The following is a 16,802-nucleotide window of genomic DNA, read 5'->3' on the forward strand; positions in this document are numbered from 1 at the left end:
ATCGCTACTCGCGGACAAAAATTTAGGTAAATGCGACCTACTTTTCCGGCCTTATAGGTCAAAGGTAATAAAATCCTGTGTGATCTAGCAAATGATGTAATCTACATTTTGACCTGGGCCGGATTTCCAAAGCCCTCAAGGTCAAACTTTGACATCTCACTGGCAGAAGCGCGTTTTGTCTTTATTTTTTGTAGACACAAATTTGGTATGAAGACACCTTTTGTTTAAGGCATCTGCATGATGACAAAATTGAAAAAATCAGGTCAAATGACCTACATGTATACTTCCAATGTGTACGGAGGTTAAACTTAAAAAATTCACTGATAGTGTAACATTTTATCAGTATTAGTCATTCTTAAGACTGAGTATAACAGGATTATCCTTTGCATTGTGAGAACATTGAAGTTGACCTACTTCAGGATGAGATTGGTCTAAATTTGTAGTGAGGACAGTCCCCCATCTTCACCTGGCTTAATACTGTTAATTGGAACACATACAATGTACTGACCTAGTTACATGTAATACAATTCATCCAGTCACTCCTGTGTGTGCACAATGTCCCCAGGGCCAAGACATTTCATTTCAGTTTTTTTGGGTGTCACCATTTGATCACAACTGCCCCAAAGAGATCTGTTATCCCCCAAGTGAAGCATGATGGTCCATGGTCTTGGAGAAATGTTGATGGGGATAGGGAAACATGGTTGATTTACAGTTGGGTCACATAATTGAATTCTAAGAAAGTCTCTGATTGGTGGGCATGTGGTAATTGCTTTTATGTATGGGTCAAATGGAAGTGGTTGTTTCCAGGTCAGTTTAAAGTGTACATCAGATCAGATATGCCAATGATTAACCCTTTGAGGTTCAGCAGAGGTATTTGATTCTGCTTTATATTAGGTTTGGGGATGAGGCGTCATTCAGGTTTTGCAACCCCTCGGAACAACGATGTACAAATAATGTTGTCGTCAGTACCTTTGCCAAATCATTTGTGCAAGTCCACGTGGGACACTTGTATAAGCTTTGTTGATAATAAGCAGGTTTCGCAACCCCATTGAAGGACCAAATACGAACGAACGACGAAGGTCTGTCGTGTCATCAAGCTATGTGCCAATTCATTTACGCGACACTCTTAAATCATCTTCTGTACTAATTTGTACGAAGAATCGGGGAAACTTTTAGGAAAGTTGTCAATAAAGTAAATTTGGCTTTACCCACTTCGTACTTCTTTGCAGTACGGAAGTGGGTACGGCACCCCTGGGGAACCCAGGATTCTGAGGGTTAATGTAATATCAAGTATGGATTTTATCTGGATACTTGGTAATATGTATGTGAAAATCAGTGTGCTCAACGACCAGAAAAATCTGTTATTCATTTACACAAATACTAGTTAGTACTAGTTGTATTTTCCTGGACATTTTAGGCTCACTGTAGGGGAGTCTATACAACACCACAGCATCCGTCATCGTCGTCTGTATCCTGTTTAAAAAACAGTGGCACGTTTCTTAACTGCCAGGGGCAGGGCTATGAACTTGAAACGTTGTACACAGGACCCCCTCAGGTCTGGTAACCTCTGACAATAAATTTCGGTCTGATCTGATGCTTGACTTGGCCACCAGGAGGCCAAAACTAAAAAAGGGTAAAAGTGCAATATCTCGCTTATTAGTGACTTGTTTTCGATGATAATTTTATGGTAGGTACTCTAAGAAACGAACCTCACATGTCATATCGACTTTGGTTTGACCTATATACTATACATGTACCGTAGCATGTTTCTTTACCAGGTTGAATTCCTAACCACCAACTATCTATACGGTGAGCACAAGGGCCCTTGGCCATTTCATCTATACTTGGTAATATGTACATTTGGATATCAGTATGCTCAACGACCAGGATAATCTATTAGTCATTTCCACAAATAGGTTGTATTTTCCTGAACATTTTGATATACAATTTTTGGATTGGACATTGCCAGTGACCAAGTTAGATTGGGCAGCATTTAGATTTTAGAAATACAATAGAAACTTCTCTTGAGGACATCTCTGCCAAGCGGCCACCTCCACTTTGCGGACATTTCCGTTCAGGCCTGATTTCTTCCAAGTTGTTTCATACAGCAAAACCTCTTAACCCTTTCGTTATGTGTTTGAGACTATGACACCTTTTTACAGGACCGCCGCATTCTGGTGGTCTTTCTATCATAACGCAGTACAAACACCTTCGCCATCTTTACTTTTGCTTGAAACTAATCTGTGAGTCTCGTGCAACGTGGAAATGTATGGGTTTCGGGGGAAATCCCACGGGTAGTTGTAAAACAAGAAACACAGAAATGAAACAGAAACACAGAAACGAAACGCAGAAACCAGTCTTGTGGCGAATTCTGGTCTGCAGACTCCATCTTGTTGCCATGGTTGTGGCCGCGAACGCGGGTGTAACTAAAACTGGTATTCAGTCGGAATGGAAGGAGGAATGCTCATTTCCCACCCCTTTTAGCCTCATCAACGTGTGCGCAGATTGGCAGCATCCGGCCTGATCGTGCCAATACACTACATGTATGTACTACACGGCGTAAATAGAAAATAGTCCTTCGAATAGCGAGTCCTGTTCTTTTGTACATTCCATGGCCTGTGCACGACACTAGGCTGAACTTCCCTACTGCAACCTCATTAACATAAACAGATATTTAAAGGGACTATTTAAAGGCAGCAGCTGGGCAGGCAAGATTGAGTTACTCCAAGTCCAAGTCTAGTGCCCGCCCCCCCCCCCCCACTTTACTCTATTCTAGTCGCCAAAATTGGTCTCTCACGTCTCACATAACGTCGAAATGATTCACCCATGTACTGGTACCGTACCTTGCATTTAGTGCTGCATCAGACGGGATTTGTAGGATGATCCTGGTACTTCATGTAAATTGAACACTACAAGGCAAGATGTTGCACTGCACCTTCATTTAAAATAACATGCTGTAGGAATCGAATCGAACCTACCAAAGTACTACACCACCACCTCAAAAGACTTCACCCATATCGTGCCGCCCCCTCCCCCCCCCCAAGTTGCTCCATGTATCCCCTCAACAACTCTATTGCATTCCGGCTGGCCGCAACCCACCAACCTCAGATTTTACTTTTAAACGACAATAACAACGGATTGGGCAAGGAAAGTATCGGCGTGCCGCTTGATTCCAACTTTTATGAAAACCCGTTTGATTTTCGTTTCTGCGTTTCGTTTCTGCGTTTCTGTGTTTCTGTTTCGTTTCTGTGTTTCTTGTTTTACAACTACCCAAATCCCACCATTCAGTGAGTTAGCAGCCATTTGCAGACGATAGACTGTTAGACATAATGCAACCTAACTTTGTCTTAGGTAATGGGGTGGGTAGTGGCTGAGTAACGAAAGGGTTTAGGGTGGATGCTTTATACTCGGAATTGCAGAGAGGGAAATGGTGACTTTTTGAGCCAATCTGCTCGCAATTAAGGACAGTTAACTAACACAATGGCTTCTCATGTATGCTTTGAGTAGGATTACCAGGTGAGAAGTTTGGGTAAATGCAATGTATGAAAAACTGGCCAATGATGATGCATGAATTCCGCCAAATTAGAAATCTTCAAAAATTTCCTTTTTTAATTATTTTTTTTGCAAATCACTGGTACATGTACTGTCTCTAGCTGTGAATATGTGATTTCCATTGGTTTGAGTACGGTATAGGGCCATTTTATAGTACAGTAGAATATCTCTATTAAGGACACCATTAAGACTGACAAATGCTTTCCTATGAGAGTTGCCGCAATATAGAGATAATTTTTAATTGAAATGACCACTAAAGTACCAAATGCAGTGTCCTTTATAGAGAGGTGTCTGCTTTAACAACAAAAATTACAAAATTACAACAGTGATATGCTGCTTACCTGTCATCAGGCCAGTTTCATGTCATGCCGTGCTCTATGTTGTCCTGGGTTTATCTAAAAATAATTTTCTAGCTGTTTTCTTTGTGGTTTCAGGATGTGACGGAGGAGGGTGTGGTAAAGCCGGGCAGTCGATTCAAATACCATGTCTGGATCAAGCATACAAGGCAATCTCTACCGTTGAGTGGGAGGACAGAGACAAAAAAACTATTGGCAAATGGATCTCCAGTCAAGGGATGACTATGCAGCCAGAATTTTCGACACGCTTTAGAATAAGTGAACAGGATTATAGTTTGACTATATCTGATTTGAGGGTTGATGACTCTGGCACATACACGTGTCGTATGTCCCGCATGAATGAGACAATTGATGTGCAGAAGGCGCAGGTTATAACCATTAAAGGTATGCAAGTATTTCTTAAAATGTTGGCGCATCAAAAATGCCCTCCTGTTTCCAGACCAGAGCTACATGTAATACCTCAGGAATATTTGTAATTTTCACCTTTGGATCTTTTGAATATTAATTTTACTATTACTCTTGACAAATTCCTTTTTTTGAAAAGCAAGTTCTGTGCTAATGTTCCAATTCGTGGATTTTCCGAGGCCTCATCAGTGTAATATCAAGGGCCTTGCATGTTCAATCTCTGGTAATTGTTGTGGTGGGCCAGTCAGGGCATACATGTAGCGGTAAAGAACATAACACACTTCGGTTCAAATTGATGACTGGACCTCTTAATCCAGTGGCTTGGATGGATTTTAGCCTGTCCATATACAAAATAAAATTCTAGCCCTTTTCCAGCAGTTTCCATAGTATGTGATTTGTAATGCTGTAGTTGTCATTCTCCTTATTTGCAGATAAACCTAGTCCTCCCCTTGATGTGTCCCTGAAAGCCGTAAGTGCAGACGCAGTCCTGGCGACATGGAAAGCCCCTCTGAAAGAAAACAACAGCAATGTCACTCGCTATGTTGTCCGACTTATGTGAGTAGTGTACCCATTCTAGGGTTCTTCGGGGCTGACTCGGTTATTCCTGTTGGCTTGAGTACATGTAATTCCAATGAGACAGAATGATTTTCAGGCATTTGTCTGTGATTGATGTAGGAAATCACCATACTTCACTCCATGGAGGCTGAATCTCTGATTTCTGATTAAATAAGGCAGTACATGTATATTAATTTAATAAAATAATGATAATAACGATAATCTTGCTTTTAGATTGATGTTTTTTAGGTCTAGAACTGTTAGAACAGGCGTGTTTTTTTCCTACAGCGTGTTGATAAATGATGCCTAAATTGGCTATTTTCATTCAGACCATAATAATAATTTGGTATTCTCCTCTCTTATAGAGAAAATAAACATGATTGGAACACAGCATCAGAGTATAGAGTCTTTGGTTCGCAGAATCCACCAACGTCTAGTCGCTTGGCAAATTTGAAGCCATACAAGGAATACGTGGCCCAGGTTTTAGCTGTGAATGACATAGGTTCCAGTGAACCAAGTGTTGACTCGAATGTCGTAAGGACTCACGAAGCTAGTAAGTAGTTAAGCTGCAGAATCAATTTTCCAACTTGCCTGATATCTGACTGGCCTCAAAACTAACCGAGCTGGCCTGTCCAGGGAAAGGAGAAGTTACAATTGGATCGTACCATGCTGGCCTGTCCAGGGAAAGGCGATTGTGCAGTGATTGAATAGATTTACAAGTTTTTCGTCAGAATGTTTATTTACTGATCTCTGGAAGCTTTCATGTGAAATGTGCCCTATGGTGTCTGAAGAGAATGCCTCCCTTTTGATTTGTGCACTGGGGATAATGGGTATATTCAGCAGAAGATCCAAATGCACATCACGAACATTCCAGAGTACTCGGCTTTGGCCTTGCTTTGGAATGTATATTTGACCTGTCAGCTTTATAAGCAACCTCTTTGCTAATATCAAACTTGATGAGGGCAGGCAGACAAATGTGAAGTGGGAAGAGCAAACAATGAGCCTCTGAAGCCTTTGATTAGACAGAATGTTAATAGAAGGAATGTACTTTATTAAGTACTCTTTTCCTGCATGTAATGCAAATGCTTGACAAAAGTATGAAAGAAAACGTCCTCTCCCTGTTTGTTGCATAAAGGTTGACCCAACATGATCTCTCTTGTGGTGCAAACATACGGCATACATGTAGCAACCCTTTATCATGTTTATGAAGACTGTGATGCAGAGAGAGAAATTCTAGGGTGTTTGATTTTCGATTCCCAATATCAGTCCTTTGAAGACAAAGTCACAACCAGAAGGCCAGGAGAGACCATTCCGATGGCTCCACAGACTAGTGATTGTTATTATGCAGATGTGCAGTTATTATCTCATGTAACAGAAGTTGCTTGCCTGCAAAGAATGAAGATCTTTGCCGATACCTGCTACAAATATTGATCAGTTGTTGATTGGAAAAAGTTTTACCTGATTCTATTATTTCATCGTAGTCACTGCGACAAGCGATTTCTGTTGCAAACTAGCAATCTTTTTGTTCCTTAACGCAGTCAGGGCTGCCTTCCCTTACACATTTGGGGGAAATTTTACACATTGACAGGACTGTTTACACTTCGTTAGGGCCATTTTACACTTTGACTCAAGAAAACTTCTGAAAAATTGTGCCACAATCATCAGAAAACCCAGGAATTACACTTTCCATTGCCGATTTACACTCTTTCACCAAGGGTTTTACACTTTGCTGGACACAAGGGTAGGCAGTTCTGCGCAGTGATGAATATCATGTGTCTCTGTAATGAAATTCATGAGCCTGTGGTGCATTTCTTTAATACTACCATGCATGCTCTGAAATGTATTACTGATTTCTTTTCAGAACCTGAGCGTCCACCCACCATCAACAAAACGTACAACATCAGTAGCACCTCCATTGGTATCTCCTGGAGTCCTCCTGCCAAGGATCACATCAACGGTGTCCTCACCGGCTACAACATCTCATATTTTGTGGACAGGAAAGTCATCCAGCAGATCCCACCTCCACCGCCCCCCAACCATATAGTGGTAAATGGTTCTATTGATAAACGCTCTGAGGTTGGTGTCGTGTATTTTTGTGCTTCTCGCTCTATGTTCAAGGTTGTAGCAGATTTAATTGCAATTTACGGGGGTTTTCAGTACAATAACTGAACACATAGCAAGTTATAATTTGTTGCTGAATTAAACTAAAAACTTGTGCTTCGCTGTCAAAAAATATTTATGGCAATATAATTTTTGATACACTTTGAGTTAAGATCTGCTGCAAGCTTGATAAAAGTTTGCCTTTACAGTAAGCAGTTTGATAATCATTTTTAATTGGCATGCTTCGTAAAGTGTAGTGTAGCCAGTGGAGATCCTTCAACCAAGCATGAATACTCTAAAACCTCGAATACAAGGCCAAATCAAAAACCCGTTTGATATGTGAGCCCTGAGCTTTTTTCTAAAAATGTCAACTACAGTTGCACAGATTTGAGCTATCACTTAAAGAGTAGATTAGAGCCACACTGCTTTTCATTACTGTAGTCACAGCGAGCATTTAAAATGACCCAGAAACTTCTGAGCGGATATCAGGTCGTATATGACTTCTATGGGCGAATTTAAGTTTGGCTGGCCATTCTCGCCCAAAAAACTGGTCCATGGAGGCCGCCATTTTGTGTCATTCAAACTTACCTATGGAACACTTTTGCATGTTACTCCATTTGGGCTCAAACACAAGAGTATCCCTTTAATTTTCTAAAGGGAGAACTGAGTTAACAGCTCGGCCGCCAGGCGGCGCCCTGACCGATCCCGCGAGATCGCGCCGATCTCATGCCGCCATATTCAGTCTTTACTCTTGTGCTTCTACGAAGCACATCGTTTTTTCAAAGCTGCCGTGAATTCGATTTAAAACCAAATTCAACCAGCCAAGTCTAGACGATTTTTGGGTTCATTCACCTACGGAGTAGACCGCCAAACTAATCTTGGCATTAGTATTGTCCAGTCTATTTAATTATAGACATTTTCTTAGCTAGCTTAGTCGACCCGGCTCCATTATTTTGATCTTGGTAGGGTAGAGTTAAGTAGGCTATTCTCCGCTCTATTGTAATGAACAAGACTCAGATCCATTGCAATAGTGTTTAATTCAAGTAGGCATGTTTTCCTTTCCATTAATTATTGCGTCCTTTCTGGCCTACTTGGGGTTCCCAGTGTTTTTATTGTCATTGGTACCATTTTTTATATGGCGTACCCCTCCGACGGCATCCTTTGTCTCACCACAAAGGAATGCGTCTGGTGGCGGGAAACGGGCCGCGAAGACGCCTAAACCCTCTTCCGGTTCCGTTTCCGGGCATATAACCCGGAGGTCTAGCAAACCTCCCGCCACCACCCCTTCCGTCAGCCGAGTTCCGGTTCCGGCCGCGGCTGCGAAGGATGCGGGATCTGACATTATTAATGTCTGTGGTCCCAAGGGAGACTTACATCCAATAAGTCTCCAAGGGTTTAATATACCCCGGACCTCAGGGAACCTTCCGGTTCCCCTGTCGTCCGCTCCCCCGAGTACAAGCCCTTTGTACCCGCGGGAGCACCCTGCTTCCGGTCCGCCGATTGCAGTTCCGGTTACTGACGCGGGTTCCCGTTTTTCAGTAACCGAAGACTCTACTGGGGGTTTTTCTCAGTCTTTACTGCGAAATAACCCCAGTCCTCACGGACACAGTAGAGTAGGGCCGGACCTTATAACGCCACCTCCGAAACGCCATGCGTCTTCGGTAACAGCGTTTCCGCCCTCCGTACCTCCTTCTAAAAGGGCTTCCGGTAGCTCCATACCGGCGAAGGAGTTACGGGCATTTCCGGTTTCGGACTTCGTCCTACCGGAAATGCAGGCACCTTCCTACGTTGGCCAACCTCTTGGGTGGAACCAACCGGAAGTGCCACCCCCTCCTCGTAGCAGAGGCGTCGTTCCCATGGAACGAGCTACGCAGAGAGGACATCTGAACTCTAGTTCAGAATATGGGCAACTTCCGCTTCCGGAAGACCCATTCGCCCGCACATACGGCTTCCAGGGTTCGCTTATGCGCTCACCCTCGCCTCAACCGCCCGTCGTTGAGAGAAGCCGCACGTCGGGTCCGGAACCCGAGTCGGGACAGCAACTGTCCCAGCTCATCCAGATGGTAGCAGGTCTTTCTGATAGACTCAGCCATCTGGAGCAGGGTTCCGGTTCCTCTGGTGCGCCTGGTCCCATCGGATACCCACCATCCGACTCCTCTATTTTAGAGGAATTTTCTGAGAACGAGAGTTCTCAGCCAGGCTACCGCTCCCCCAATCAGGAGGAGCTGTCACCAGAGGAGGCCAGTATCCTGTCGGATATGAGGACACTCAGATCCTTGATCAGAGCGTACCTCCCGCAGGATCTGTGCCCTACCCCGCCGGAACTGCCAGCCTTGTCAACACCGACCTTTTCACTCTGGGGGCAGGAAGTGGATCGCAATCCACAGGTTTCTCAAGGCTCCACTCGGGCACTTGAATTCCTTCCTCCCTCCCCGTCGGTGTTAGCAGTCTCTGAACTTTTGGAGCGTACAATCAGAGACTCACAAGGCGCCCACCAACGTACTTCCATCCCTGTCCTTCCGGCAGTCGGACCGGAAGCTTGGTGTAAACCGGGGAAGTTGTTCACGGCACAACTTCCTCCCGTTAGGCAGTACCGCGCTGACTATTATCGAGTCAGCTCGGCCGGCTGTCCAGCTGCAGCATCGACTTCCATATTAAAGGACGATGTACAGCTGGACCAACTCGTGCCTAGGGTGACCTCCTCCTCGGCTTACCGAGACCTTAGAGCACAAGAGGGTCTGGCCAAAAACACGTTAGCGGTGCTCTCCTACGCAGAGCACACTAACCTGGCCCTAGCCAGATCCCTAAAAGATAATGAGTCACTATCTGATGACACAAAATCGCTTGTGACATCCTTGTCACATTCGATTAGGCACGCTATTGCGCTGTCCGCCAAGACCGCAGCAAATAGCGTCCTACTCCGTAGAGACGCCGCACTGGGCTCTCTCAATGTCATCAGATCCCTCCAGCTGGAAGGGGCCTTAAGAACCGCTCCTATGGACGGTTCTTTCCTGTTCGCAGATTCTGTACAAGAGGCGGCTCAAGCACAGAAAGATTGGGACAAATTATATGCCCCCACTGCGACACAGAGGGCCAAGACCTCTCTACCTAACGCTAGAAAGATAGAGAGGCCCCAACAGGCATCGGGTTCAATCCCGTACGCCAGGCAGGTCCTGCCTAGGCCTACCCCGCCTAGTCAGCCTGCTCCTGCTGGATCCTTCCGACGGGAAGCGGAGGGTCGCCGGACTGGAAAGAGGAAAAATACTTCCTCTAACCAGGGTGGATCCGGTCCGACTAAGCACTCCTTTCGCCCAAGGGGTGCTGGCCGGAAGAGGTGACTCCCCCCTCCTTTCTCCTCCCGGACGCAAAAAGGAGCCGACTCCGGTAGTCGGGGGCCGTCTGCAAAAATTTGCAGACATTTGGGACGATTGGTGCCCAAAGGGGTCCCCAGTCCCAAACATGTTGAGGTACGGAGTGAAACTAGATTTCAACCGTACCCCCCCGACTACTATATATCCAACCCCAGTTCAGCCACCGAAGGACCCAGTCAAGGCCTCTGCCCTCCAAGCAGAGGTCGCGACATTACTGGAGAAGCAAGCTATCCAGGTCCTTCAAGATCCATGCTCCCCCGGCTTTTACAGCCACGTTTTCTTGGTTCCCAAGAAAGCAGGGACATGGAGGCTGATCATAGACCTTTCCAGGTTAAACACCTTCTTGAATGTTCCTCATTTCAAGATGGAAACCACCAGGTCTATAGCAACGGCGATACAGCCCAACGATTGGGCGGTATCGATGGATTTAATGGATGCGTACTTACATGTACCGATCCATCCAGACTATCAACACTTCCTTCGATTCCATTACGAAGGAAAGACGTATCAATTCAGGGCCCTGCCGTTCGGTCTGGCATCGGCACCCCTAATTTTTACGATGATAGTCACAGCCTTCGTCGCTCCCTTTCACGTGATGGGGTTCAAGCTCCATCACTACCTAGACGATTGGCTACTCCGTTGCAAATCGCTGGAACTACTACTGCAACAACTTCAGGTTCTAAAGCAAAAAGTAGTTGTCGCAGGTTGGATTATCAACGAAACAAAGTCAGAATTCATACCATCCCAAGACTTCGTTTACGTTGGAGTTCGGTTCCTTACGGCCATAGGGAAAATGCTGCCCCCCCCCCCTAGACAGGATAAAGAAAATTCTTCATCTCGTCGCAGAATTCAGAGGAAGGACTCAAGCTCCCGCAAGGCGATGCTTGAGCCTTTTGGGACTTCTGAATTCGGCAGCAGACCAAATCCCCCTTGGCCGTCTATATATGCGTCCCATCCAGATGTTTCTAATGTCTCTATGGAAACCCCACAGGGACCCATTAGACAAGTTGGTATTGATACCTCAATACCTACTCAAGAACGTCTGGAACTTCTGGGAGTCGGAGACTCGTCTCCAAAGCGGTGTAGATCTTGCTCCAACGCCCCCAGAAGTGTCCCTGTTCACAGATGCTTCCCTACTAGGGTGGGGAGCACATCTGAACAACGGGGACATGTCCATAAGAGGTCTATGGACAAGGGAGGAGACCATTCTTCCAAATATATTGGAAATGAAGGCTGTCCTTCTTGCCGTGAGGGCTCTTTCCCTTCGCCTGAAGAATCGGAGAGTAACCCTGTTCTCCGACAATTCTACAGTAGTAGCATATGTCAGGAGACAGGGAGGCACAAAGTCCGGCATTCTTTGCCAGCTAACTTGGGAGCTTTACCATCTTTGTGCCGACCTTGGAGTATCGATATGTGCCAGACACATACCGGGCAATCGCAACATCCTTGCCGACGCCCTGTCCCGTCAGAACAAGCTAGTTCAGACAGAGTGGACACTCCATCAGGAGATTGTAGACGACCTTTGTCGCCTTTGGCAATCTCCGAAGGTAGATCTGTTCGCCACCAGGCTGAACAATCGCCTTCCCATCTATTACTCTCCACTTCCGGACGAAGAGGCCCTGGAAGTCGACAGCCTTACAGCCTCTTGGGTCGGGCTGAACGCATATGCGTTTCCACCCCTCCCTCTCATCCAACCAGTCCTGAACAAGATCTTGACCAGCCATCCGGTGAGAATAACTCTCATCGCACCTTGCTGGCCAAATCAGGCCTGGTTCCCAGCCTTACTGGAGCTCCTGATAGATCACCCCAGGAGTCTTCCTACTTGGAAGCACCTCCTGTGGCACCCCCTGGGGAGATGCTACCACCAGAACCCTGGATTTTTCAAGTTTCACGCCTGGAACTTATCCAGTTGCATCTCCACCAGAGAGGCTTTTCGGACATCGCTGTCAAGCGCATGTCCGCACCTCAAAGGGGGTCTACCCTTGATGTGTATCAAGGAAAGTGGTCTACCTTCACTTCCTGGTGCAGGGAGAACGGAGTTAATCCGATCTCTCCCTCTATATACAGATTAGTTGATTTCCTTATTGAATTATTCACGGAAAGACAACTATCTGTCACGGCTATAAAAGGTACAAGTCCGCCATCGCTTCTACCCTCCGTGTTTTAAGCACCTGGGATCTTCGTTGGGAGGACCAAATAACCCCTCTTTTCAGAGGAATGTTATTAGAGCGTCCTAGACCGGTTCACAACACCCCTAAATGGGACCTTTCTGTTGTCCTTAAGGTGCTCATGAGGCATCCTTTTGAACCCATGTCTATTTCATCCATGAAATATCTGACACTCAAAACGGTCTTTCTAGTAGCCTTGGCTACCGCCCAACGGAGATCAGAGCTCCATGCACTTTCTTTTAAGAAGCTGGCTTTTAGAGAGGGAGGGGAGGTTATCCTGGCTTTTATACCAGGATTTCTGGCGAAGAACCAGGGACCGGCCGCCTCTCGGCCCCCGGTTACTATTCCCTCTCTGTCAGGAACGATCTCTTATGATCTTCCTGACAGAACTTTATGTCCCGTCAGGGCCCTAAAGTTCTACATAAATAGGACAAAACCTCCCGGTATCCGCCAGGGGAGAGAGCGTTTGTTTTTGTCCTATAAGGAGGGAAATAAACGAGAGATAGCGGCCGCCACTATTTCAAGGTGGATTGTGGAGACTATTCGTCTTTCCTACAACACCTTGAAGACTTCCTCTGATCTTCGTGCGCTAGCTAACATCTCAGCGCACGAAGTTAGAGCACTAGCCACCTCCTGGGCTAACTACCGAGGAGTTGCTCTTCAAGAAGTCGTTTCCGCTGCATGTTGGAGTAATCACTCCACATTCTCTCGTTTCTACCTACGAGACGTTTCTTCCCTCGTAGATGGCATGCACACAATCGGCCCGATTGTGTCTGCGGGGCATGTTGTTTGATCCTGGCTAGATCAAAAAAAGGGGGGGGAAGCCCGATTGAAGAGTCAAACGCGCATCTTGCGCCATTTTTGATATGCCCTATCTTCAACATCCAGGCAACCCCTAGTAGACTAGAAAGGACGCAATTTCTTATTGTTGTTTAGCAATAATTCATTCTACACCCTTCAACATGCCTTACTTGCTCTAAGCTCTGTTGCCGGAAAGAAGATGGTTTTATTACGCAATTCTAGCGCTTTCCGGAGAATGGGTCTATTACTCTCTATAATATGATTGTAATACCGAGATCAAAATACCGGTCCTCCGGTTCTCCCCATTTCTTTCCCCTGGCGGTCCTCCTTAGCTAATATGCCGGTGGTGCCTCCTGGATGGAACAACAGCTCAGCCTTAGGTAAGTCCTCGTTTCCCACCTCCAATAGGTTGCTGGGATTCGATGCAAAAGTGTTCCATAGGTAAGTTTGAATGACACAAAATGCCCATTTCCTTACAAGAAATGGCCATTTTGTTAGTTCATACTTACCTATGGAACACGGCCCTCCCGCCGTCCCCACAAACGGGACATACTCTTTATTAACGCTCAAGAGTAAAGACTAAATATGGCGGCATGAGATCGGCGCGATCTCGCGGGATCGGTCAGGGCGCCGCCTGGCGGCCGAGCTGTTAACTCAGTTCTCCCTTTAGAAAATTAAAGGGATACTCTTGTGTTTGAGCCCAAATGGAGTAACATGCAAAAGTGTTCCATAGGTAAGTATGAACTAACAAAATGGCCATTTCTTGTAAGGAAATGGGCATTTACATCGTATGACGTCACAAAATTGTATGTTACGTGATATCGACCTCTATTGCACCGAGTTGCGTAAATTTCGCAAGTACCCGACCCATCGGGGATACAAGGACGTCTTTCTTGGATTTTACATGTAATGGAACGACGTCATTTTCCAAAACAAAGCCGACGTCTGTTTTTGGTGCCAAGATATTTGCCTCTCGAACGGCCGATTTAAATCTCCGATATAGGTCATGTGCCAATATTTCGGCACAAAAATTTGGTCAGTTGTGTTATATCGAGTTAATGTCCCAAGGGTAAACTGTATTTCGAATGATTTTAAATGCTTTCTATTTACTCTTTGAAGTGGCACTTCAGTTTGAAGATTATAATCAAAGAGGATCGAAGAAACTCAATCATTATTGAGGTTTTTGAATTGGTTTTACCATAAAATATGACATTATTTTAGCTGTGTGGGAGGGCATTTAACTGCAGTTATGTGAATATGTGTTAGTTAAAGAAGCATGTGTGGATGGTTTGCTGATGACCAATCGCTATTTGCCAAGCCGAGAATTTTTTAGATGCTTTTGTTAAAATGTGTTGTGCTTCCTAGTACGCATAAATGGGAGCAGGTGGCACTGTGTTCAGTTCCTTTAGACGTAGATATTGAATTAGACCTCCAGATGCTTTTCGCCTCATCTTTTGTTTTGCATCGCATAGGCTCATTAGTGGGTTGTAATGTGAAAAGTTTGATGGATCTTGTTCAAGTGACTTGTCCAGCATTGCCATTTTAATACTGTGCTTGGGTTTTATTCAGGACTTTACAATGACACTGAGGCATAATGCTGTACTGTTAAAGACTCTGACATCTCAAAGCTTAGGTGTTTTGGGGGGCACTCCTGATGAAGTGTTTTTACGGAGCTTGAAACACACATGAATACGGATGATAGAAAAAGCGATTATACCGAGTTTCAGCAAATCTCACAAATATGAATTACAAATTACAAACTCGCGTTCCATTTTGCAGTCAGAGGTATCAGGTGTTATGTATTAGAAGTTAATGTTTTCGTCCAGTCCGGTCTTATTGAAAAACGGACGCTGCGACAATGCAGACTAATTTGTAACGACTTAGCCAGTTCATCTCCACGAATTCAAAACTCACTGCGTCTGAGAAATTACAGTTGATTGGTGAAAGAACTTTGGATCCTGAGTGACCCTTCTAAGGGTCCCAGATGTTGATCAGCCCTTGTGATCTCTTTCTCGGATAAATAGCAATTTGTAATTTGTGGGATTTGCGGAAACACGCTATTAACTCACATGACAATAAATGTCTGTCCCTTCAATCAGCATCAAATACCCACAGGATAAAATCTATGCTTCCGATTCTAAACTTTTAAGTATTTCTCCTTCTTATGGGGTCTGAAGGAAAACAAAAGAAATTTATTTGGTCAAACTCAATCCATTGATTAATCAGGATTATTGTCAATAACTGTTGATAATTCTATCAATTGTTCTGAGACACATGTTGTCAGAACAGTTGATAGTATTCAGAAGATTTTGTGATGAACAAATTAAATTTTTCTGATTTCAGTCGTTCAATCTGACAGGTCTTCAACCGTTCAAGAACTACACTATTTTTGTGTCTGTGTTAAATAAAGCTGGTGAAGGGCCTTCCGCACCTGTAAGGGTACAAACAGATGAAGGGGGTAAGTTGAGAGCAAAATTGAACCCCATTAGAGTCAATCCAGCAAACTCCCAAGAATGCCTGCATCCCTTGGTCACCCTCAGACATATCAGAAGTAAATCATGGAATGTTTGTGTTGCAGAATGTTCTTGATTTGCTGTTTTCATTTGATGGTAGACTATCCTGCATTTACTGCCGAAATTTGATGGTTAAAGAGTTAAAAATAACATTTTGTAATTTTAATGCTCCCGAGTGAAGTTTTCCTCCCAAACGATTATTTTAAAATCTAAGGGCTTTACATGCAATGTTCTCAATGAAGGTAACACATTGACAAAGTTGGTGCCCTGATATATTCGTGTAAACTTATCTAAAGCAGGCCTCGAAATTCGTTCTTGAAGGGGCACAGCAAGTTTTGCCAAAAAGAGGTTACTTTTGATAATTTTGTGAAAATGGGCACACTTTAAATGGGAATTAATGAAAAGGAAGTTGCCTTGGTGATGGAAGAAATATGCTGGGCATAAAGGCAACAGGGGAGGGCATCAGAGGCAATTGCCTTCGATGCCTCTGATAAATTCGATCCCTACTAAAGTGTTATCATTCCCATTTCAGTCCCTACGAAACCTCGTATCATTGATGCCACGGACCAAACCAGCTCGAGCTTGAAGGTCAAGTGGGAGCGGCCAAATGTTGCTAATGGTATCATTGTCAAGTATGAGGTGTTCTGGAGCCACAGCGGCAAGAATGACTCACGGACTATCACTGGTGACGATAAGCTGGAGACAATCATTTATCATTTAGGTGGGTTTAACCTTTTCATTTGCATATCGGGTTGCATGTATTTGTGGACAAGTTTGTGAAATATCATAGTAAAATCACCACATGGACTATGTCTTTAGCCTTGAATAAGCTGAATATAAGCCGTCTCGAATACTGGTCTTATGGGTTCCCTCACAGACCATTCACATTCATTATATAGACATTGGAATGTTGAACACGACAAATGCTTCGGTCAGAACCCATTAGGTTCTTTTGGCTCCAGAGATGTCAGCTACTGCCGA

At 44.7% G+C, this 16,802-nt stretch overlaps 1 protein-coding gene across 4 annotated transcripts in view; it reads left to right on the forward strand.

Moving 5' to 3' along the window:
• Positions 1-16,802, forward strand: part of LOC135491698 (tyrosine-protein phosphatase 99A-like) — a 69,570-nt gene that overhangs the window by 11,498 nt on the left and 41,270 nt on the right. For 3 of the 4 annotated variants that reach the window (XM_064777718.1, XM_064777720.1, XM_064777719.1), the window contains exons 3-8: positions 3,987-4,292; positions 4,745-4,868; positions 5,234-5,421; positions 6,730-6,944; positions 15,652-15,766; positions 16,354-16,542. In XM_064777718.1, coding sequence (XP_064633788.1) covers positions 3,987-4,292; positions 4,745-4,868; positions 5,234-5,421; positions 6,730-6,944; positions 15,652-15,766; positions 16,354-16,542 — 1,137 coding nt within the window. The remainder of the gene's footprint in view (positions 1-3,986; positions 4,293-4,744; positions 4,869-5,233; positions 5,422-6,729; positions 6,945-15,651; positions 15,767-16,353; positions 16,543-16,802) is intronic. The other variant, XM_064777721.1, reaches the window with a different exon arrangement.

This window comes from Lineus longissimus, chromosome 7 (assembly GCF_910592395.1).
Source record: "Lineus longissimus chromosome 7, tnLinLong1.2, whole genome shotgun sequence".
Classification (NCBI taxonomy): Eukaryota; Metazoa; Nemertea; class Pilidiophora; order Heteronemertea; family Lineidae; genus Lineus; species Lineus longissimus.